This window comes from Cygnus olor, chromosome 3, assembly GCF_009769625.2.
Source record: "Cygnus olor isolate bCygOlo1 chromosome 3, bCygOlo1.pri.v2, whole genome shotgun sequence".
Taxonomy (NCBI): Eukaryota; Metazoa; Chordata; class Aves; order Anseriformes; family Anatidae; genus Cygnus; species Cygnus olor.
Window position 1 is genome coordinate 108,980,159 of NC_049171.1, and position 21,960 is coordinate 109,002,118.

The 21,960-nt window shown below is 41.0% G+C and overlaps 1 protein-coding gene across 14 annotated transcripts in view; it reads right to left on the bottom strand.

Annotated features, from left to right (window-relative positions):
* The window catches only part of ATL2 (atlastin GTPase 2), a 59,319-nt gene that overhangs the window by 6,046 nt on the left and 31,313 nt on the right, over window positions 1–21,960 (bottom strand). For all 14 annotated transcript variants that reach the window (XM_040551845.1, XM_040551844.1, XM_040551846.1 and 11 more), the window contains 10 exons: window positions 17,034–17,314; window positions 11,962–12,096; window positions 10,409–10,513; window positions 9,256–9,306; window positions 7,068–7,124; window positions 5,976–6,068; window positions 5,574–5,712; window positions 4,630–4,757; window positions 2,263–2,319; window positions 945–1,016 (listed from right to left, as the gene is read on the bottom strand). In XM_040551845.1, coding sequence (XP_040407779.1) covers window positions 945–1,016; window positions 2,263–2,319; window positions 4,630–4,757; window positions 5,574–5,712; window positions 5,976–6,068; window positions 7,068–7,124; window positions 9,256–9,306; window positions 10,409–10,513; window positions 11,962–12,096; window positions 17,034–17,314 — 1,118 coding nt within the window. The remainder of the gene's footprint in view (window positions 1–944; window positions 1,017–2,262; window positions 2,320–4,629; window positions 4,758–5,573; window positions 5,713–5,975; window positions 6,069–7,067; window positions 7,125–9,255; window positions 9,307–10,408; window positions 10,514–11,961; window positions 12,097–17,033; window positions 17,315–21,960) is intronic.

Consider the following 21,960-nt stretch of genomic DNA (forward strand, 5'->3'; position numbering starts at 1 on the left):
TCTTAACAGCCAGTAAAGAGTCAAGGTAGGAAAAGATTTGGCTTTCTTTTTTAATATAAGCAACCCATTAGTTATTTCAAGAGATTTTCCAAAAATGGAAACAAATGAAGGAATCCCTCTACACCAGCACTATCAAGACAGCCTGCTAACAACTGAAGCTGGCTAGCCTGCCACTAGCGTTAAGTCTTAATCTAACTTCAAAACTGAAAGCTACTTCAGTGATTAAGACCAGAATTAGCCCGGTTAATGGGGAGCTCTGTTTGTGGCATATCACCCATGTGATTACACATTTAAACCCACTGGTCCTGTTGTAGAGTTTCTAAATAAGCATAGTCTTGTTAAGCTTTGCAAGACATGCAACTGTTTCCAGAATTTGCCATGGTAAAACACTGCTAACACCATGAAGTTGAAAGATGAAGTCCATCCAGACATTCAGCTTGGAGTGGTGTAAGTCACTACCTTTAAGAGAAGAAGCGAGTAGGAAATTGCATACTTTTTTTCCAGACAAGATAGTTTTTGGATTAAAGGTTTTCTTTTTCTTAATTTATTAAAAAAGGATTTTAATCCACACATTTGACAGCTAATGAATAACTACTTTTCAAAAGTGTGAAACCATTCTAGAACTCTACCCTTGGGTCTACCCTGACCCACCACGCATCTCCTCACCTGTCTGCACATTTCACATTATAGGATTTTTAAGATCAGCAGCAGGAATTAGCAGGTGGTATATCAAACTCCCATTCCCACACCTCCCCACCAATTTCCATCTCAAAGCATCCTGGATTTGCTGCATCAGACATCTAACCTCAGTGCAGGGGACAGAAAACAAGTCCTGGACCCTAAGCTACTTTTCCCCATTAATATTCTCACAGCCTACACCAAACAACACTAAAACTGAAGGCCCATACTTGCATGCAAACAGTTAAAAAGTTGTGTTATCATACCTGCTCCATGCCTTTACTGTACAAGTCTTTTGCTCCTGCCACAGCAGCAAGATTGTTCGCCTCAGCTGTTGCCTAGAAAACATTGAGCACCACGTTATCACTACAGCATCACCAGCAAGTTACACACTTGTAGTTATACTGCCCAACATACCCCACCAACCACCAAGGACTACCAAGGACTGAGATTGCCAAGAAAATGCCCCACATGAACAAAGGAAGGTTAATGATAGATACTAAAACAGAGTGACTAGAAGAAAGGGGTTTTTCGGCTTTCTAGTACAGCTGCAGACAAAATTCCATGTGCTTGTACAGGCTTGTCATCATGAGCAATCTCTGAGTGTTCTACTGTTAAAAAGCAAGTAAGGATCTCTAAACTACTAAATGTTAATCCTGATACATTACTACCTGTGAAGAAAGAAGCAAGCCAATATTCCTGCATTATGTGCAGTTTTGGTGTCAGAATTTGTAAGGACTTAAGGCAACTTTCAACCTGTTTTGTGTGAAGGACAGTTATTCCAGCTCATCCTGCAAGATAGCATCTTCTGTATCTCACAGCCACATCTATGGCATGTTAATTAGAAGAAATGATAGTAGCCTTTGTTTCACTGTGACAAGTTTTCTGAACCATCCCTCCTGCCAACATCTAAAGAATTGGATCATTGACTCTGTTCCGGGTGTTTATTTGTCCTTCTTATCTTAATGAAGTGACACAGGAATCTTAATTTTAAAAAGTCTTATAAATATGAAATGTCTAAAACCAGCCCCGGAGTCCATACTTGGATGAAAACTCTTCAACCCAAACAACGTGTAAAGCTCTGTGTTGAACCTTTACAATCAGTTAGTGTTCAGATCATTTTTAATTTCATTTCTGGGTTGATCCAGAGAAGGTGTAAAAAAGATACAGGCCTTAACTCAGCGTAGTTATCCAACCTAACAACCCACATGCGATAAAGGAGCCCAACACTGAGACATTACTTTAAGCTCTTTCCTTTCTGTCTGCTGCATCTGATACTAAAAGCCCTGTGAATAAAGTCTGAAAGATACAGACAAAAGAGCAAGTTACAGGAAACATGCTTGAAATTGAAGGAGTTAAAAAGAAAGCAATCATTTATACCCCCTGCTCCATTTGGTAGATGGGATTGAGGAAAGAAATGTGTGCCCAGGCTACACAGCTCAGTCTGCTTGCAAAGCGCACAGCTCCTTCAAGAGCTACAGCTCTGTGTGGGAGCTGCAGACTCCCAGCATACATGACCTTCAACTGCACAGGACTTATGAAATACGCATTTTCTATCAGGTTATTTGAAAGAAAAGAAAATACCTGCAGCATAGACTTCGGATGAGGTAGCTCCTCTCCTTGATATATTTTAATGTAAGCCTAAATGGAATAAATAAAAAAAGAGGTTTCTTTTTCCTAAGCATTTATGATTGAGGAGAGGGAGAGAAAAGGGATAATATAAAGATAGAGCGCTCATAAGTCATTACTTTGTAATAATGGTAAGTATTCAATGAAGCAAGTTTCCTCACACATACAGGTCTGGCATTCACCCATTTACCCCCAGTGTTTTAACTCCTTTACTTTCCCAAAGTAAAAAGTACTTTTCTTATTAATCTCCAGTTTTAGTAAATAGAAGCAATACTTTAACAAAGCATTTCAATTAACATCCTTTTATCAGTATGAAAATAAGTAGTTCATCCCTCTATCAAAGTGGTTCTTTTTCAATAGCTGCTGACAGGCTTTCTTTCTGTGCAAGCACCAATAAGCCACTGAGTTTGGTCTGTGCATGTTTTTACTTTTAGACTTTCTTCCACTTCAAAATACAAGTTTCCATGCCTTCCATAAGTAAGGTCTGTGCACTTGAGGCTGGGGCCTGGCAAAGTTATGGAGTACCTTGAGGAGAGACAGCCACTATCTCAAAAAGCAACAGGTTTGGCAAGAGGCTTCTGCTCCCTCAAATGCATTAGAAGGTCTTTGCTAGGCAGGGAGCCCTCTTCCAAAACCATGAAGACAACTTGCACAGGCTTTCTGGCAAGAGGTCTGTCCAAACAGCCCCAAAGCATAATTTATTTCCCCATGCCTTGTTTCCCTTGGAATGCATACGGTGCTGAACTGCCAAAATACCACTGGAAGCCAAGCAGGCAGGCTGTGCCTCTGTTCCCCACCCTGCCAATCCTCGGGTGCTTTCTTTCACTGTGGTTTCACAGGGCTGGAAGAGAACATCCTTCATGCATCTCCTCCAGCCCACACAATGGCCCGTGCCCTAGAGCACAGTTCTTGGGACAGATGAAACCAACAAAGCCATGCCATGAATAGCCCCAAAGAGGCTGGGCAGTTATTCTTCTCCACGCTACTACTGCTCTCCCCCCAGCTTGTCTACAGTCCTCTGTCCTGAAGATTTTCTCCCTAAAGGAGACAAGAACAAGGTCATCAGGGTCCCTATGTGACTTCTGCTCTAGGTGGTAGGACAACCTACAAAAACAGTTATACAGGACTCTGCTCCCAGGACACCCTCCTTGATTCTGTAGCTATTTCCTCTGAGTAAAAGCCCTCCAGTTTCCAACTCAGGCTTCACGATCTCAGCTTTAGATCCACAGTCACAAGGGAGCAGTTCTCTTCAGTTACGCAACTACCGAGTTCCCACAGCACCCTGCTTAGCAGATTCCAGACCAGCTACTGCAACGTGAATCAGGCAGCTTTTCAATAGCCGAGATGTCACACTCAGTTTTAGGGTGCACTCCTTTCCAAACTGCTGTTGGACATGCACTCCCTGCACCATATGGGATCGAGTCTTACTACAGAAGAAAATGGAACAAGAAGTGATATACAGCCATGTAAATACAGAGACCGAGCATATGAGCTCCAGAGATGATTTTATCCTTGTCAGAGCAGCCATGACTTCTGCATCCCACATCATGTCTTTCCCTTGCAAAATAAAGCAACCTTTTATAAGTGTTAGAGTTCTGGTCTCAGATTCACCCCTTGCATAACTACTCTCATAACATCAGCTCTGTCCTGCCTTCAACATGCACGCTCAAAAGTAGCGATGCAAAATTAATGCCTTGAGGAATGCTGCTTTCTCATACGGAGCCAACTGTTTAAGCCATTCCAATTCAAAAAAAAGGCTACACATCAGACCAATTCCTGGTGATGTAGGGATTATGTTATCACATTACTGCTGGTGTCACCATGATACCAAAACAGCTCAGGAGTTTAACAGCTGCAGGTATCCACAAATATTTTACAGCATAAACTGTTGTTACACATACAGGTGTTTAAAAAGCATCTTCCTTACAAGTAAAAAAAACTGGAAGGGAAGAAAATATCTGAAGTTTTTACTGCATATCTAGAAGCTTAAGGGCTGCTTTACTATTTGTATACAAAAACCTCTTAAAAAAGCGAAACCAGAATTTCAAAACATTATAAAAATCTCTAATAGAGCTTGAAGCATTTTTAGCTTATTTAAAAACTAAAAAAAAAAGCACTATTTTGCCAATGCAGTCTGTTAAGAGCTGCACTGTTAGGAAGCTGTGTACCAGTTCTGGAAACAGTAATGAAATGAAAATAAAAGTGAGCTGATCAGTGAATGTCAGCCTAGATACCTTTATCTTCTCTGGGAAGAACATGCCCTAAAATTAGAATACTTTCTTTTAAGCCATTAGCAAAAATAATTAGCATAAGTTTGCTTACCTTGAAGTATTCTACAAGATCTCTACAGGTCACCTTGGATCCACTAATCTCTTTTTCTACCAAGTTTTCAGGGGCAAGCAGTAATGGTACCAAATTCCGCAGTTCTTTCTTAAAATCCTCGTCTATATCTAGTAAAATTCAATCCGTTTCAGAAAACAGTGGTTAGTATTTAATCTTATGTTTCCCAAAGGAACACTGATAACCCATAACCCCTCAAAATACCATCACAAGTCTTAACTGCATTTTTTAAATATTTAAAGGCTTAAATACATACTATAGCTTCAGTAAGTTCTATTTACTCTTGAAATATTAAATTCAAACTGAGAGAACAGGACCCTGTAGTCCTTGTAGTACTCAAAGTGCGTTTTCCCTATTACACCAACATCTTACACAGACCCACAGATCTGTCCCATAGAACTTGTCAGTGGGAAAACTACTACTGCAAAAATCTTGTTTTCAGCCTTTGCCATTCTGATATATTACCTCTGTTGGGGGAAAAACAGTAATTGGAAGAATCCTAACTGCTTCTCAATTTGTGGTGGCAGAAGCATACAGTTATTTTACAGTCATTCTAGTTTTTGACCTTCGCTTTTGAGAGTTGTTACAGAAAAGCCTTTCAAGAAAAAAAAAAGGAAAGTCTACATTTTATGAAAGCTCACCTCTGAAACCTTTATTTTTCTTTAGAATCCTTATTATATGACCTCTAGGGATGTCTCAAGTTAATCAAGATTACAATCAACATCCAGATAAAGATATCCATTCAATTTTACCTTTAAACCAAGAACACACAATACACATTTCTAGATTCTATCATTTCACCTTTTAGCCCTACACTTTTCTAATCAACCATTTCAATGGCCAACTATTTCAGCGCTTAACTTCCATGATAAAAAGAAAATGAATTCAGTGATCTGAATCAAGAAACACAATGGAAAGCTTCCTACCATTCAACCTCCCATCGAAATTTGGATTTGTTGCAACTTTAAGACCAGGGTGGGGCAACAGGAAACAGCCAAGGTTACTGAAACAGGAGTGAATATGCTTCCTTACATTCTGTAACTCTTCATGTTGGTTTTGCTTTACCTAAAGAAAAAAAAAGCTGTAAGAGCTGCTAATACAGATTTTCAGTACCTAAAGATTAAACACCAGTTTAAAAGCAATAAGAGCACAAGCGTGTTTAGACTTATTTCTGAACCTAAAGATGTCAAAGATGTAGAGAACCCAAGAACCATGCATAAGTGGAACACCACAAACAAATTTTAAGAGCTAGATCATTGTGCATTACTATCTTTACAATAAGGTGTCACTTAAGTTAGATCAGAGTAGGACTACTGGAAATAACATACCTGCAATCTTTTCTCAAGAAACTTTTTTCCTCCTTCCAAACCATATGCATGTTCATACGGGTAACTCCAATCTCTTATTAAGAACATCAGTGTCTGTAAAAGGAAGAACAACAGGGGTGAACGGTTTGCATCATTCCTAAAAATCAAGAACTATCACGTGGTTATTTGAAATTTTAAAAGATTCTAAACTTGGCTGTTCTAAATTAAGTAGCCTTGTAGTTTTGTGGTGCAAGTGGTTGCTAGTTTAAGAAAATACACCAATATACACAACTGCAACTCACTCCTTATCTGAAAGGAAGTATTCAGCATCTCAAAGAGATGTTCCCTGTTCCATGCGTTTGCCTTTTACTACCCCAGAAGGATTACGTTGTTGTTTCCTCCTGTCCGCTGAAGACAGAGAACAAACCTTGACATTAATCTTATATGAGATGAGGTGCTTGATGAAGACATCATCGTGCCTGGGCCAATCACAAGAACATAAGGGACTCACATTTGCAGGCTGAATATTCTAGAGACACAAGAGTCTTAAAAACTCACTGCTGGTAGCATTATAGGTTAAGAAGGATCATCTGATAATTCAGGGTTGGAGAAGTCTCAGTCCTTGTCTCCGCTAAGCGGAAGAAGCCTCAAACCCTCCTCTAGCCTAGGAAATAGTCAGGAGATGCTAGCAATTTTGAAAAATTCAGATACTGAAGCCATTAATGCTTCAAATAATGAAAACGCAACGTCCCTCAATTTCTTCAAGGCCGTATGACCTATATTCAGAACCATGCACCAGCAAAGACCAACCACACCTCAAGAAGAAATGAGTAGGAAGGAAACATGAACCCTCTTTCTCCTTAAGGTCAGTGCATCACTTGGCACTTCCTTTCCTTTATGCTTAAACCTCAGGCACAAAGCTATACTTGCCTAAAATATGATTGTCTTCAGCATTCTTCCACTGTTTTTGCCAAGAAGCATGGTGACAGGGAAGGAAAGCCAGTCTTGTAAAGAACAGACTGGCTTCAGCCCAACTAATTTCTCTTCGTGAATTATCCTGAGATAATTTTCTACACGTTCAATTGCTTAGACACATTTAACACGCACAATTACCTGAAACGGCTTTTGGTATATTTCTTCCATAGCTAGTCTTCCATATTCTGTAAACAACTGAGAGAAAGAAGAGCGTAAGAGTGACACACAGAAAACAGTTTTCTACTGTAACAATCCTTTATGTCACTAGAAAATAATGCATTCAATCTTAAGTTGTATTATGGATTTAGAATGGTCAGTGCAGCTCAAGAATGAGTACACCAATCTTCAGTAAAATTCAGGGAGGAGACAATTTCCACTGGTTTCACATTGCCACTCCAGAACTGTCACTACACCGTGGCTCTAAGTTGGTGGCCTATGGGCTATTCTCAGAGGAAAGCTGACAGTGTCTCTCAGCCAGGCAGTTTCCAACACTCATCACCCTAGGCTGAGGAGGTATGCCTGTCTAACACTTGCCCCCTTACTTCCCACAAAAAATTTATTCCCGGAAATCTCAAGGAACTTGGCTTGCATTTGAATGCCTAGGACCTCAGCTCTAGCCAAGTTCAGCAGCTCCCCAGATCTCTACTTCAGCCTGTGACCTTAACTCATAATTGTTCTTTCTCTTCAGCAGAAAAAAGCGCTAGCTGTCTTTGCCTGGTTGCTTTCACCATCTTTAATGCTAAAAGCAGCATTCTTCCTCGCTGGACTAAGTGGGCCAGCAAACCCATGAGAACAAAAATCACATGCTGGCTGTTTCAGCCAAGTTTAACACTGTCAGGTGAGGGTACCTCACTAGTCCCTTTATAAAGTTTGGAGAGTGAGATGAAGGAAGCCCTCTAGAACAAGGCAACTGTTCCTTTGCTTTAAAGCTAATCCCTCGGACACCTCAGAAAAAAAGTCCGTGGCTGAAAGGACAATTTCCCCTGTGTCAGTCACAAGAGTATCTGAAAACTTACAAGACTAATTTGACACAAGTGAACTTCCAAGTCCTTGTCACCCTGAGCATGAAGAAGCTCTGAAGAGCTCGAGCACCCACATGAGTGGCTTGTTCCTGAGACCCTGACTTACCCCCCCACTCCATTCCCTCCTGCACACAAAAAAAAAAAACGCAGCCAAAGAGTAAGAGTATTTCAGAACAACATCTCCTCCCCTCAGTCCATGATTCTTTGTCCCCATCTTCACTGGGCAGGGAACGCAAGCATTTACTTATATTTATTGCCCTTCTCCTCCCTTTCTTCCCTCAAATCCCATCTACTATAAAAGAACGGGAACACTCTATTCAGACTGCACTGAAATTATCAAAGGACCAGAGCGATCAGCAAAGTCTGGCTTTCAAATAATTTACTAAACCTTTTTTTTTTTGGTGTTTGCTTTTCCTGTAGGTTTTGTTTGGTTTTGGTCCAGCGATACAATTCTGTTAACTGAGAACAGCATCACAAGATTATGTTGAGTTAGTGTATTTCTACTTCCAGTATTGGCAGCCAGTCTTTCGCAGCACTGAACAAGACAGAAGTCCTTTCAATCAGAAGACATGTAAAACAGTTTTAAGCTGTGACGAGGTCATGGCCTGAGCACAGGCAGATATTTGTTAAAACACAAGCTAGCCTTTGAAGCCACAGATTTTAACTTAAGGAGATAAGGCTCTTACACCATTCATATGAAGCCAGAATTCAGTGGCCTTTGATCACAGTGTTCCATTCGAGGATGAAAACTCCACAGTAGTGAGAGGACAACTCTCTTTCCTGCTTTTGTTTCTAGGCAAAAATTGGACTGTAGAAGTTTTTCAGATGAAAAACTAGAGAAGGTTTCTTTCCGAGTAGAAGATATTCTTCCTGCCCTGATCCAAGCTCCCAAATTTCAGTAGAAAATAGTTATGAAACAGTATCCATTTTCTTATGTTCGGGAAAAAGAAGAAACATGGGAAGCTTCTTCTTAAGTGCTTTCATAAATCATTTCCCATTCTAACCCTTTCAGGAATTTTGGGACTTCTTATGTAGACACCAGACTTTAGAAAGTTAAGATTTCACCAAATCAGGAGCTTATGCTATTTTACATCTACACTAGCACAGAGGAAGCATCACAGCATCATGGAGTTGATGCAAATAACGTTTTAATAGGCAGAACTAGTTTTAGTATCAGGTCAGCTTTCATGTTTTATATAAAGTAGGAAGCTGCTCTCAAATCACAGTTACATTAGTAGTAAAATCAAGAACAATTTCCAGACTTAATTCAGAAACAGCTTAATATAAATTCAGCATATTCTTACCTGCAAGTGCTGAAGGTCATCTTCCTGAATATTCTGGGACAAGTTGTATACCTGTAAGAGACAGTAAAGGAATTAAAATGTAATTTGAAACCATTATCTTCATGCAGCCTTTGTTAGGCATCTTGAGTATTTTTTTAACCACCTCCAGAAATGTCTAACTACCTGAAAGCCAGCCTCTAGAACAGTATCAAAGAATGCATCTCAAAAAAGTCACTCCCTATACCAAGTAGTAGGGACAAAAATCACTGCTGACCACCCTAATCCTTCCCAGATCATCTTTCCAAGGAAGCAAGCCATAAAGAAATCTAGTAAGAATGCTGAATGCTTCCAATTATCACATGGGTGTGAGAGAGGAGGACTGAGAAGGGCATACCCATCTGTCATCCTCAAGTTTAAGTGCTTCAGGACTCAGTGATTTAGCAGCATCACCTCTGACACGGAAACAGCTGAGCAGTTAGTTCACCAGTTTTTTGCTTCCAAAATCTTCCTGGAGAAGTTCGGCTTTCTCCAGGGTGCTCACAACTGCTTTAATAAGTTCAACCAATACTGAACAGCAGTAAACTCAAAGATATATCAATAATCCACAGTTTGTCCTAACCACAGGAACAACAAGGGCAGGGGGACAGAGACAAGGCAGAGGCAGTATTCTAAATACTGAAACATCAAAGTTAACAGGAGTATGTCTGAACAAGGTCACTTGACATCCCTTAAAAACCTGCTTACTTCTGGCACATTAAGACACAAGCCTAAAAGGAGTTCTGGGCATAGCACAAGAGAATTGTCAGAAATTTAACCATAGCAGCAGAGGTACGTTTAACAGATCAGTGTAGTTTCACCCTGAGTTATGTCATCTAAAGTCTTAAAGGTTCTGTACTACGTTAGTATGGATGCAGTTGCTACTTTGACATTTTTGTTTGGAATTCCCCAGTTCAGTCAGCAATTTAAACCAGCATAGCCTTGAATGACCTTGATTCCAGAGAGAAACTTACCTATATAACACTGAAAACTGGGACACTAAATATGAAGTCTTCAGTAATAGCTGGAGGAACATATGCAGGTGAACTTTCTAAACATGGCTAGAGAGAGACTCGTTGCATACTTGGGCAAGAGGGTTCCTATAGCTGTCATTATTTGTCAGCACAGGTATTCTCACCTGGACAGAACTCGTCATGGTGCTCAGAGCAAAAACCGTTGCACAGTCTTTGATAGTGGATTGGCTATCAAAGGCACCTTGGGTATCCATGAGTAGTACAGCAACCTAGAGATTTTTGAAGAGCAGCAATAGTTAACCAAATTGTTACACTTTCAAACTCCAGGTCATTGGGTTAAATTCTGTTTTAAGTAGAGCATCCCTCTGCCTCCATACCTATTTATTAAACCTCAGCCAGCTCCCTACACACACATTTATGCACACCTACAGATTAGTAAGCAGCAATACAAAGCCATATCATCAGCCTTATGTCCTTGGCCTTGCTACACTAGTTACCCTCTCCCACAGAAATAGCATCCCTGAGCTCAACAAGGCACAGAGCAGAGTAGAAGGTAGCTCTTACTCACTAGAGGAACTTCAGTCTCAGCTCTAATAAGCTATACTGGATTGCTAGCTAAGTATGAGATGGTTGCTTTAAAATGTGTCTTAAATAATTATTTCCAAAAAAAAAAAGCAATGACACTGACCATCTGCTAAAACCACACAGAAATGAAGCGATCTTGATATGAATTTATCTGTCCAATTGCCATCTTTGGAATCTACTACAATTCCATTCTCTTTCAGTTAGAGATGATTGATAAGCAAGAACAAGTGAGTGATTTTATTTTCTTGAAAGCACAAACAGATCCTCACAACTTAACTGTTTTTTAGCCAGAGAACTGTTTGGTTAGGTATAAAATATGATAAAACCTTCTGCAGGTCTCTAAACCACTAGCTGGTTAAGATCAGTGTCCCATATTAACCATCAGATGTTCCCTTTTCACCTCAGCAATGCAAAGACTATGAAAGTTAAATAATCAAGAGCTTACGGTTCAGGAGAACACAAATAGCTGAGAATACAGCACTTGTATTACAGAGCAAACGTTTACTGATAACATTAGAAGTTGTTACAGCGTGAAAATAAACACCCAAAATCAAACTATGCAGTTAGATTGACTTAGAGTTAAAAGCTTCAACAGTTTTGATAAGCATAGAGTTTGTGCCATTTACCCCACTGTTAGACATGCTTTTCTTTTTGTGGACTACCTGTTAAACTACACAGCAGGACCAGCTTAAAGACACCAAAACTGTTTATTATACTTACAGCCATGTGCTGCATTTCACTAGAACAGAATTACAAGCTAGAGCACATACTCAATCCCAAAACCAACACTGTTTGTTAGAACTGTTCTTATCACAACATTTGTCTATACATGGTATTTATAGCCAACGCAGTTCTAAAACATCCACAGGAAAACCCACCCATAAGCCTAGACAAAGTAGACTTTGCCAAAATAAAGTATAATCTCAGAATGGGACTATTGTTGGAGACTGAATCTTTTAAATCAGCAGGAAGACTCATACCTGCACTGATATAAGGTTTCCAAACATATTACACAGCTACTGAACGCATAGGAAAGCATCTTTGAACGGCTTCCATTAAAACCATGGCATTAAAGCTATTCACCCAGAGGCAAAAAAATCACCACATACACCTATTTAAATCAAGCACTTACCTTTGTTCCATTGGGTTTATCAATTACAAACACTTCGCTCCAAATCTGAATGCCAGTGGTTTCCCGTTCACATCCACCTCTCCATGTAAACCCAGTTAAAGGCTCAGTGTTTCCACCTATCCAGCAAGGAGAAGTCTACAAAACAAGAAGAAAAACTTACTAAATACCAAGGAGGAGATTTTCTATGCTACATTTTAGCAGACTTCCATAGCATTCCTGCATTTTCCTCCAAGCTGATTGACAACACTACATAAAGTATTAAAAGTAACAGTGCTACTCTGCTGTACGTTGTGGATGATCCACAAGGAAGTTTTGTGTTGGAGTCTACTGTATTTCAGCAGTTGCACAACTCTTCAGCCTCTGAAGAGTACATGTGAAAGCATTCAGGTCTCAAGCACTCCGTGAGAACAGCTCAGTTTTGTCCATCAGTTCTACTCCATGTGACCCATGCACTTCTCTTCAAAACAGTGTAAGGAACATAATTTCGCATAATCAGAATTGTTGGGGTTGGAAGGGACCTCCAGAGATCATCAGGTCCAACTCCCCTGCCAAAGCAGGTTCCCTAGAGCAAACTGCCCAGATAGACATCCAGATGGGTCTTGAGTATCTCCAGAGAAGAAGACTCCACAACCTCCCTGGGCAGCCTGTTCCAGTGCTCTGTCACCCTCACTGTGAAGAAGTTTATTATTAAGTTTATTTATATGAAGCTTATTTATTAATAGCTTAGCTGGTTTTGTAGTTAAAAACTCCACAAGGAACAAAACTAATCTTGACTTAATCCCTTCCCTCTCACAAAAAGGTCAACTGCTGAAACTAAGCAAGCATCTAAACCCCCAGACTAACAGAGACCAGCACAAGACTCACGCTGCCAGCCTGCAGAAGCCAAAGAGAATAGGCAAGGACCAGACAATCCATAATCTATACTTCAGAAAAAGTATTGTCTGTGACTAAGTGATTAGGATTCAAGGAAGAAGATCAAGTTGAGAGTTTGGTACACATTAGTCAACACACCGTACACATTACAAGTTTATGGGCAAGTCACCCACTTTGGGAAAGGCTGTCAGAGCCAAGTACAGTCTGCAGCTAACAGTTCCAGCCAGTGGTACTGGAACAAGGTCTTCAGTCCTCAAGGACAGGCAATGCATGGAGCAGTGGCTCACACAAGATCCCAGACATTATATGAACAGATATAACCCAGAAATGCAGTTTATGTGCTGTGGAAGTAAGGAGCATGAACAGGCACTCTGGGGAACTTTCACTGTGATGTGTCTATATATAGACGCACAGACACTGAAATCCTGGAAAAGTGGTAGACAGACAAAAGTTTAAGTAAAGAGGGGGCTTAGGGCAAAGCCTTTATTTTACAGGCTAGAGCACAGCATGCTGACAGAAGAACGGAAACACTCTTAAAGAATTTGCCCCTGACCACCCAGAGAAGATTACCAGCCAGGGAAGTGTGCTTTTGAAGGAGGTCAAAGGGGAGACTTCTCCGTGCACTAGGCTGTAATATCTAACTTGCTAACTCTACACTGGAAGTTTTCAGAAGAGCTCAAAACAGACCTCTTCACATCTCGGAGAGCAGCATGTGGCACCCAGGGGCTGCACAGAACAGAAATACTTACTGTAAGTGAAACTGCTTATTTCAAAAATGGAGGGAGGGGAGGAATGATAACTGCGTACACTCTTCATGCCCAGCAACATTATTTTCTGCAGAGCTAGCCTATGCTAAGAGGAGAAAGTCAATTAAGCAGTTCTGCATTAGCATACTCCCAAACTAAGTGCACACCATTCAGCTTTGCTACTTGGATGAAACATGGAAAAGGTGAAAAATAAGATGAGCAGAAACAAAATACAGAAGATGGGCACAGGCATCCAAATGAAGAGAGGCACAGCTCCTTACAGGTAGTTTTTCTATTTTATGCACGTAAGCCTTCACCAGTGAAAATAAACACAACCTGAACAGTGTTCCCTTGAAGTAGTTTGTTGTTTGGTGGTTTTTTTTTGGTTGTTGTTTTTGTTTTTTTTGTTTGTTTTTGTGTTTTTTGTTGTTGTTATTTTGTTTTGGGGGGTGGGGGGGTGTTTGTTGTTGGTTTTGGTTTTTAAATCATCCAAAGAGATGTTTACTTATCCACTGACCACTGCAGAAAGTGAAGCTCCAAGACTGCTTTTGGCTTCAGAACACTCCAAGATCCAGTTCTGCAATGCTGAATCAGATCTCACAGGTATACAGTAGTGGACTGTTTTTCATTTTTTCCAGAAGAAACCGTTAAATGTATTCAACAATATGATCCATTCTTAATTTACAGAAGAGGAAGAATATTTTTGGAAGAATACTTTTTCCAAATTTGGTCCAGAAATGTATTACCCTTACTTGAAGCTCAGACCAAAAATATGGTGTCTTAATAAGCACAAGTTCAGCCCAAGCTGCTTCATTCTGTGGATTATGCAGTTAAGCCTGTCTCTGACTTTGAGCTTTGCATCACACTGAAGTATTCCTATTACATCCTCTTTCCTTTCCAGGAAACTCAGTGCTTTAAACTCCATCCATTAAGTTGGCTTAAAAGACATTCAAGAGATGGGAGAAGTGAAACAGAAGGCTTTGTTCCTAAAGGAAATCAAGCTTTAAGTTGCACTATAATTCCGTATCATAGCCCCTTTAAATATTCCATACTAAGGAAGTGACCAAGGCAGCTTTATTTGCATAGTGCCATCAATATGCAGTGCATCTAGAAAGGTCACACCCCTGTAAGAAAAAGCTTTCAAATCTAAATTTACTCGTGTCTCTGCACCTAACTCTTAATAAGGTTCACAATGCAACAGAGATCACAGGATCCTTGCAGCAGCTTTGCTGAGCACACAACTGCTGCTATTTTGTGGCAGATTATTCTGTCCCATTTCAAATAATGAATCTTAACACTAAGTATCAGTGCTTGAAATGAGATGCCACCCTTCTCCCTGAAGAAACTGACCAGCTTGAGCCATTTCAAAATCCTACCTTTGACTTCAACTGGCACAAGAACGGTAACTTTTCACATGACCCCTAGCTTTTGGGGTAAGACAAGAAAATAGGACTCTGATATATCTTGGCAAGTTTTTCACCACAGACTTTAACATCAACGGGACAGAATAGCCCAGAATTGCTTGATCAGTGGATGAAATGAACATGGATGCATTGGTATTTTGTGCAAGGGCCAACATTTACTACACAGTAAATACATACTTTAATTAAGCCTGAAGACAAAGAGATCAGACTTAAAAATACAAAACTATACCAAGGCCTCCCCAACTGTACTCAACCTTGCATAAACATAGAGGACACCGTTTGACTTGATAAAATCCAGCAGGGATCAAAAGAAGAGGCGTTGCACTCATCATCTCTCATCCTCAACTCCTATCACTCAGTCTGCAGTGGCTCTGATGTTTGTCACGCTTTCCCTAAGCCAGTTTACATCACTGAGCTGGCAGGAAAACAATTCAGCAAAGTACAGCGTCTCTGAGGCATCAGCGAGTAGGATCAGCTCAGCTAAGGGCCTGCAAGCATTGTAGCTTGAGAACACAAACGCCTGGCCAGAAGCACATGGAGAGCAAGCAGCAGCAGAAGGGAAGCCTTTTAGGCAAGTGATGTTGTTACACTAGATAGCTGAGCTTGTCTTCTTCAGATAGCGAAACAAATGGTATTTTGAAGGACACCTATAGAAAACTGAGAAATGTGACTGTACAGTGCAGTGAACAGAGGCACATTATTAAACAAGGCTGAAAGTGTCCCAATCCATTTTGCTCTCTGAACTTGTTTTGCAATCTGTAAGTTAGAGTGGTTGCTTAAAGACCAGGCCTATTTTTGGAAAGAACTAGCACCGCTCTACTTAGTACCCATTTAGCTCAAACCGCTATACTTCTTTGAAGTTTTTGTTTGGTTTTGTTGTTTTTGCTGTAATACAAACAGGACGCTACAGAGTTTATACACGCACAAAAGGTGATCCACTGAATAGCCATATCAATGAAATGTTTATTTCTCCCTAGTTTCAAGAAGTTGGGAGCGCCAGCTTGCTACTCTGTATTCCTCCTACCAACATCCTCAGTGGCTTTCTTACAGAGCTCTTGGCAGACCAGTGAGAAGAATTCAATAGCAAGCACTACTTGGAGTGAGAGAAAGGAAGTCCTCATCTGCCAGCTACCAGCGGCTTCTTTACAATATTCCCATATTTCCTGTAACTGCAGGGTTCATCTTGATTTCTTCTTAAGCCAGCTAGCACAAAAGCAAAATAGATGCAATCGTGGTTAATTTCTGCTACTGTGAATTCCAACTCCAAACAGCTATGACCAAAAAGGAATCCATTCTGTTCCTTAAGAGTTCCAAAAGCAGTAAGATACTGAACTGTTAATATTTATTGTGCAGATTAAAAGAAACGCAGCACAACCCATGACAGGAAAGTCCTATACCATCTTCTCCCTAACAGCCAATAATTCAAAGTATAGTAGAGGCAAAACAACAGCAGCCAAAAACTACAAACTAAGAAGGAATTAAGTTTCAGATTAGGCATTCATTAACCCATGACTTAAAAGGATCTAAGAAATTCTTGGACTAGGTTCAGAGACACATTCCAAGCAGGAAATAGGAGACTTTCTCCCTTTTGTCGTATTTCAGTATCTCAGTAAACACAACTAGTCCTCCAGGAGCTACCTGACAAGATTGTTTTTGCAGCAATCGATAATCTAATGCTACAACTTGACTGCAGGAGGCCAAGTCAAAGCAAGATCCTTCCAAGCCACCACCTGGGTAAGGCCTTACACAACCCTCAGCCAGAAGGCCCTCCTTGAATGCTCTCCTTATTCAAGTTCTTCTCAAATCCACTTATATCAGGACATCAATAATTTACTTCATAGCTGCAGCAAATGTATGTTATACAATTGTCACTTAAGTACACTTCATGGAGTAGTAGTATACTTCGGGAGAGTAAGCCAGCTGCTGTAAGAAAAAAATGACCTATTTCTGCTCAAGTCAACAAATACAAAGGTGAACAACTAAAACACCAAACTATTTTTTCCTGCAGGGAGAAGTCCAAATTACTCACCCTGTTATACATGTATCTAAGCATGAAGTCCAGCAGAAAAGATTTTCCTTTGCGGAAAGCTCCTGCTACAGACACAACTACTATGTTAAGATCTTTGATGTGCTCCTGAAGCAAGATTTTTTCCAATGCTTCTTCATCTAATTCAAAGTTATGGTCATCTTCATGAGCAAGAACAATCTGGATGGGGCGCGGCTTCTCCAAATCCACCTCGTCATCCGAGTCTGGCAGGGCATCTGAGTCGGGTAGAGCATCCTCCTCTTCTTCCTCCTCATAATGCTTACCTGCAAATTGACAGGTTACAGTACATTAGTAAGTCAGAGATTAGGACACTAGACATTTTTGTGAAGTGAAAACTCAAGCTGGACTTGATGATGTTGTTGGGAACGCATGTGTGCAGACAAGATCAACAGCCGTTCCCTGTCCATTTTCAAACCTGGCATGTCGTCTACATTTCAGATTTCAGCATTCCCCAAGTTTTAACAAATCACAAAAGAAAATTGGTTTTATAGCATCAAAAGCAATTTAAGGCTTCTTAAGAATAACTTGCATTAAAAACCTACAAGCCTTTTCTCTCATCTGGAAAAATAGTTGAAGTAAGCTTTCTTGTCCTCTTTGGAACAGCGTAGAGGAAGGTGGTCATCTATAATTGTGAAAAAACAATGTTTTCTGTCAGTTTTGGTAGCCAACGTGTACAAACAAGACCACTGATCTAGTATGTTACCCCAGCACTACATCAGCGAAAGACTAAACTCCTTTCTAATTCCAACTCATTACACCTGTTTCAATTCTCAAATACAACGCAGACTTCAGAGTGACTGTTCACTGCCTGCAAGAGGAAAAAAGCTTGTTTGCACATGTAAGGCCTAACATTTTGGGGATTAAAAAAACAAGCACTGAAGCAGTTTCTGGCTTCATACTTCTTCTATGACACATTATTAAACATGATTCAGTAAGAGTAAGTACCAAGTGTTCCAAAACAGAGTTGAGAATATTAGGAGCTTGTTTTTCAGTCTTTCAGGTCAACCCTTCAGCATCCATTCTTTCAGTAGCTGAAAGAACTCAGGTCAGATTTCATTACTGATGAATGATGAACTAAAAACAACGCAACCCTACAGACATATATCACAATAGTAACAGTATTTTAATCTTTCTGACTTCCAGAAGTCAGGAGTTACTAGGTTAGAGGCCTTTAAAAAGTATAACCACACAAAAGTGTAACCTAGTCTCTCCTCCTGTCCAAGTACCACAATAACAAAGATTGTCCCAGAGAAAAAAAAAAGGAACTCCACCACTGGCCTGATCCCAGTTTTCCTGTTGAGCCTCTGGAAGGGTTCTTGTGTGTACAGAATTGCCTCAAAACTCAGATTTATAGCTTGCCATATTCTGTGAGAAGTCCATGTGCACAAACCTTACTGAGGCATCTCCCTAACAGTTACTCATCTGGGAGCATCACTGTCTGAGTTTCAGTCCGTTGGACTGCTCGTCACGCCAACGTTTACAAGCATCACTTCTGCCAAGAGAATGAAGCAGCCATCTCCAGTCGCACAATGTACACAGGTGTGTTACACAGCCCCGTGCTTCCTGCAGGAGCAGCATCTTCTTGCACTATGTGCCACAAGGCACCACAGAGCCCACCGTGGTTGGATTCATCCACGGCAGAGACCCTGTCAGTGCGAACAGGACCTGCGCCAAATCATTCCTGCCAGATCTTGCATCCAAGGATCCCATCCTCAGCAAGGCTTACGAACAGGACTCTAACACACTGTTTTGTGGATGTAATGAGACATTTGAGTCATTATCAGGGACTTGAAAGATTGGTAACACGGTGACCCTGGAGTTTTTCCAAAAGCTGTCTCTTTAGACAGTTCTGACAGCATTTCACTTTCTTGCAAATCAGAGGGGACACTTCCAATCATCACGTTTGTGCTGCTTCAAAGGCCAGCAGCACTACATCTTTTTTAAAAGATATGCATGTATTGGTTTGAATATATAAAGCTAGTGGAGAACTTGGTTTGAACAGGAAGTAAACTGGAGTGTAAACCCTAAGGAGCTAGAACCACACTTTAGCATTATCCAAGTGGGTGTGCAAAACGGCTCCAAGCATCAGCCTCACTCAGTCTGGCTGACAAAGCAGGCCAAAAAAATTACACCAGCATGTCTGACAAATGGAAGGAATAACTTTAAGAGCAGCTGTCAGCAGGACATCAAGCTACACAAACTACATTGATACAGTACTGGTTGCCATTTCAGAAGAAAAAAAGATCTCACCTTCAGCTAACACTTTTCTATTCTCAGAAATTAAACAAGCCCTCTTTTGAAAAAAAAGTTTACAAAGCAGGATTTGCCCCACATAGAAAGCATTCTTTGTAAGCCAGAAGATATGAGGCCCCAGTGAGGCATGAAGATTTTGACAGTAAAGAAAGCCTTTGACATCACAGCTTAGAAACAAAGGGAATACTTCTATTAATAAAAAACATTAAATAGCTCCAAGAAGAGACTTTTGAATTGTAGCAAAGTACACGCACCTCTGCTTCTATGTATTCCCCAGACAAGTTCAACTTGGTTACTTAAAACAGCCTTATATTCTTTTATTTAAATGTGTATTTCACTGATAGCACTAAGGCATCAAGTTTGTAAACTAAGGTAAACCGTAAAATAATCCAAAGCAGCATCTGCAACTTCTCTGAATTGCAGCCAGACATTAACCACCTCTTCCTACCTGGAAATCATCAGACCCTTAGCAGACCTCAAAGCATGAGCTTTAGCAACACCCTTTTGCCAACACACAAGCCTCTTCACGTCAAGATATTTTCCAGACAAACAAGTAGTGTGATCATTTATCATTAGCTATTTCTAAACAAGCAGATTCTCCCTATCACAACCTGATAGTACTATCAAGAGCTTGCACAGGATAAGTCCATCGGAAGTCCACATCTTGTTAACAGTCTTCTGCACCCCTGCAGCTTATATAACTCAGAGGGGACAAAAGATTCATCTCCAGCCCTGTTCAATTCCTTTTATATTTCACCCACCAGCAAAAACTTGAAAGTAAAGTCCAATACATTGAGTCGCGGGGAGAGAGGTTTGATTTGGGGTCTTTTTTGTTTTTGTTTGGCTGGTGGATTTGTGTTGTATTAGGCTGGCTAGTCCAAAACAAAACCATCTGACAGCTCCCAACCTGCCTACAGAAAACACTATCGTAGACATGAATCAAGCACTTTGAGGTTGGAGAACCACAGCGTTGACAGCTGTAAAGGAAACTCGATCCATCCAGAAGAACTGGTTTCCTAACTTCATCCTCGAGTGGCACAGAACACCCTTCCCTTCAAGAGATTTTGGATGAGTTAGTAATTACTAGGACAGATATTACACAAGGATATAACACATGTTAACTGTGGAACAAGCACTAACGCTTGTCCCAGCAACGCTGTCATTGTATGCTAACCTGTCACCGGCTCCAAGGCAGGCATCATAGCCTTTTTGGCTCTTCATACACCTTCTGGCAGCTTACCCTGTTACTCTGGCTAGTTGCTGTGTCAGAGAGCACTGGAATATGCTGGAAGGCTTTCTAGAAGGCTTCAGTGTCCTGGGCAGAGGGATCACATTCCATTTCCAAGAAGTACTTCCAGAGCAGTGTCTCAAACAATGATCAGGACAAGCAGTCCCACTTCAACGTCTTTTTTTTTTTTTTCGCAAAAGCATTATAACAAGCCTGTATGTAGTTCATATTAAAAAAAAGCTCACAGCACTGTCAAGGAGCTGATGAAATTCAGAACACTCTTATTGACCTACTCCTTACAGTTAGTTAGGGGTGTTTTTTTGTAGTTTTTCCTCTCCTTCCTCACCTGCCCCAGCAGTCATAGCACACTACTACAAATACAGAATTTAAGTGGATTTGTCCTAAAGCCCCATCTAAGGGCCACACGCTGCTCTAGGTTCTTCCAACAGTCCAGTCCCGGCAAATCAAGTGTAAGAAAAATGAGGACTACCCACAGAAGAAGTGGCTTTGCAGCATGATCACCCCTACATCGGAGTGTTTCTAGCCAACTGGACGGTAATTTGGATTTGCACAGCTCCCTCCCTATACAGGTCTCCATGACAACACATCCAGTAAAGCTCAAGAGGCAACCACAGCAGCACAATTCTGTTGCCTTGCGTGGAATTTTTGTTTGCTTTGCTGTTGGCGTTTTTTGTTTTGGAAGACTTAACACTTTGGGAAAGTCCAGTTCCATTCCAGGACTGGGGTTACAGCCCTAGCACATCCACTCATGAGGACTTGGAGAATGGTTGTTCCAGGGGTACGGCACAGAGCTGGTCCCCATGCTGTTGGAAATGCCCATGTGCACAGGAGACTGGGCCTCAGGCTTTCAGTATGCACAGAAAAGCTCTCATCTGTCAGAACACATGGCGTTAGAGCTTGTGGAGCAGCATAGCAGATGCAGAAAGCCATGGCTATGTTTTTTTTTTACAAGCTGTACAGCTGCCCTTTGAGACTTGTGCACTACTGAACGAACGCACTTCGGACTGCACTCACATACCCTGCTCCAGCCAAAGCTAATGCAGGAAGACCATTGACTGGACTCACCCTGAAGTCTGCCACCCGTTCAGTCCTCATCACTCCTTACTCTGTTTCAGCCTCTTCCAGCCTGAATCCTTCAGTTTAAGCATTAGAGCCTCTGCACAATTTCAGCAGTGTGTAATCGCTTCCCGAGCCAGGCGAGCAGGCTAGGAGACGCAGGAGAAGCAAAACCATACAGCAAGGCACAGAAGACGACAGATGTGAGTGGAAGCAAATCCAGCCTCAGGAAGAAACCGCTGGCCAGCTTCCCCAAAAGCTCTGCACTCCATCAGCAACTGCTACAGAAGGCCTGCTGTTGACACTCATCGGCTAAGTGTCCAGAACAAGCAGCATTTGTTGAAACGCTAA